Consider the following 2,349-nt stretch of genomic DNA (forward strand, 5'->3'; position numbering starts at 1 on the left):
GATCCCGATCGTCGTGATGAAGGACGACGTGAACGTGTCGTCCGAGTAGCGCATGAGGAGGCAACTCTTCCCGACGCCTACCACATGCGCATGAGCTCTACCTCGGCCGAGGAGGAGGATGGGAGGGTACCGCTGTCGCCGATGAGGAGGAGCTTGACGAGGAGGTCGTACTTGGAGCTGTGGACCATGCTGCTGCTGCTGTCGGCCGAGGGGTTTTCGCACTCCCTTCGCTTTTCGTTTTTGGATTTTTATCGAAGCGTGAAAAAAACACGCTTCTTCCGGAAATATACTTGCTTTTTGTATGATGATGGACGTGTTTTTTTAATGGGACGCGTTTTAATGGCGCATAGCACTGAATTCCACGAGCAATGGTCCTCGCGTCGACTAAACGACGCGTCAGCACCGAGTTTAGTTAGTCGGTCCGACGCAACGACATCATGCAATGCGAGTCTCAACGACGCGCATGCGGCAATGCTACTCGCTCGTAGACGAGCCGATATGGGTGGAGCCAAGCGTCAAGGTACTATGCCATGCGACACGTCTACGTTGCCACCGCAAGATCCATCATCGCCGTGCCTCTATTTTTGATTGACATGCATATTGCACCCGCGCCAGTTGTGCAATGGTCTGGAATTTGTTGGAAAAAGCGAGCAATTCTTGCGAAGTAAATTAGACGAGGACACTGGCGTTTTGAAGGAGCGGTACGAGCTTGCCCTCGCGCTGGAGCTGCGCAACGTCCGAGCCGCCGCCGATCGTCACGTCCTTGACAAACACGTTGGGCACCGTGCGGCGGCCCGTGAGCTCAATGAGCGCCTGGAGGATTTCGTCGCCGTTAGGGACAACGTCGAGCTCAATCACGTGGTACGGCGCGCCAACCGACGTCAAGACCGACTTGGCCTATTTCGGAGATTGCACTTTGAGAATGCCCTTTGCAGTTGGAGAAGGCGACCTGCGTGCAGTAGGGGCAGTACGTCTTGCTAAAGACCGTGACGCCGTGCGAAGCGAGCGTCGCCTTGACGAAAGCGTGGGTTTCGGGCGAAGCGACCATTTTGAGGTATTACTAGGTTGGGGGCGAGTTGCAGAGTGGGCATGAGGGACACTTTGTCCACAAGCGATGTCCACGGTGGTGGAATTCGATTGGTCGACTTCTCACCAATCAACGATGCGCTTGCGACTCGCGAATCTTCGCCCAAACCATTCGCGGCCCTTCGCGGAACCTTCCAAGAATCCAGTTTACGCGCCAAAATTGTTGCCAACGAACTTCCGAAGTCGACCTGCGTCCATAGACAGGACGTTTGCCCCATCGAAGTCACACCCGATTAGGTTTCTAATGTCGGCTTCTGCTTGCTGCCACCTCGACGCCCTTTCCAGCATCTTCCTTAGAACAGAGCTCTTTACGCCATCTCGACGCACAACCAAGTGCCGAGCACCTTCGAAAGTGGCGCCACACGGCATCGTTACGAGGAGAAAAGTGCCACAACAGTTGGCTTCGATATGCAATGGTCGCCTAGAGCTTCTCCGTGCTGAACAAAAACGCATTGCCGTCGGCGGTCCGCGTGCGCACTTGGGTCTCGTAGTCAGTGTTGCTCAAAATGGCATCGACCGCGTCCGCCGCGTTCGAAATGATGCGCCACGTGTCGTACTGCCCGCGCCGGAGCTCCACAATCACCTCAAAGATCGGCGCGCCGCCGCGCTCGGCCACAATCTTCCGCAGCGAGTCGCCGTCGTTCTTCTGCTGCTGCTCCCTGGCCGTCTTGTCGCTGAGCGTCACGTTCTGAATGCCACCCACAAGCCCCTCGCAGCGGCTTGTTCTTGAGCAGCTTGCGCAGGTCGCCGTGCGCCGAGGCCACGATGCGCACACCGCGCTGCTTGCACGTGCGCGCGGCCTCGACTTCGTTCGGTCGGCCAATCTCGTCAATGACCATGACCTCGGGTGTGTGGTTCTGGACCACTTGGACCATCACGGCGGCTTGCTTGTCGAGTGATGGGACCATCATGCGGCGCGCCAAGCCTACGCACATGTGTGGAATGTTGCCGTCGCCTACATGTCAGAGTGATTAGGGTTTCGTTTCTACTGTTTCGAGGAGAAAAAATACTACCTGCAATCTCATTGCTCGTGTCGACGACGCAGACGTTGTACTTGTTGGCGAGCTGCCGAGAGACTTCGCGGACAATCGTGGTTTTGCCGCAGCCAGGTTCGCCGAGGAAGAGAATGTTCTTGTCCTCCTTCGCCAAAACGTCGGCAATCAAGCTCGCATTGCCTTCAATGTACCGGCCGACGCGGATCGTGAGGCCGATAATCTCGTTCGACCGGTTGCGCACAGCACTAATACGGTGCAGTTGGCGCTC

General features: G+C 56.6%; 3 protein-coding genes across 3 annotated transcripts; all 3 read right to left on the bottom strand.

The window, feature by feature from the left end:
* Positions 1-188, bottom strand: SPRG_18374 (hypothetical protein; the record flags this gene model as incomplete). Its single annotated transcript, XM_012357811.1, has 2 exons — positions 1-77; positions 131-188. Coding segments are annotated over 2 exons (135 nt in total), but the record flags the coding sequence as incomplete, so codon positions are not given.
* A 383-nt stretch (positions 189-571) lies between these two features.
* Positions 572-1,048, bottom strand: SPRG_18376 (hypothetical protein; the record flags this gene model as incomplete). The annotated part of the gene is made up of 2 exons (XM_012357812.1): positions 572-897; positions 950-1,048. 2 exons carry the CDS (start codon positions 1,046-1,048, stop codon positions 670-672), a joined length of 327 nt encoding a protein of 108 aa, XP_012213202.1. The 3' UTR covers positions 572-669.
* Positions 1,049-1,507: 459 nt separating this feature from the next.
* SPRG_18378 (hypothetical protein) lies at positions 1,508-2,326 on the bottom strand (the record flags this gene model as incomplete). The annotated part of the gene is made up of 3 exons (XM_012357813.1): positions 1,508-1,795; positions 1,851-2,041; positions 2,100-2,326. Coding segments are annotated over 3 exons (706 nt in total), but the record flags the coding sequence as incomplete, so codon positions are not given.
* Between the last annotated feature and the right edge of the window lie 23 nt (positions 2,327-2,349).

This window comes from Saprolegnia parasitica (assembly GCF_000151545.1).
Source record: "Saprolegnia parasitica CBS 223.65 unplaced genomic scaffold supercont2.1154, whole genome shotgun sequence".
NCBI classification, from domain to species: domain Eukaryota; phylum Oomycota; class Saprolegniomycetes; order Saprolegniales; family Saprolegniaceae; genus Saprolegnia; species Saprolegnia parasitica.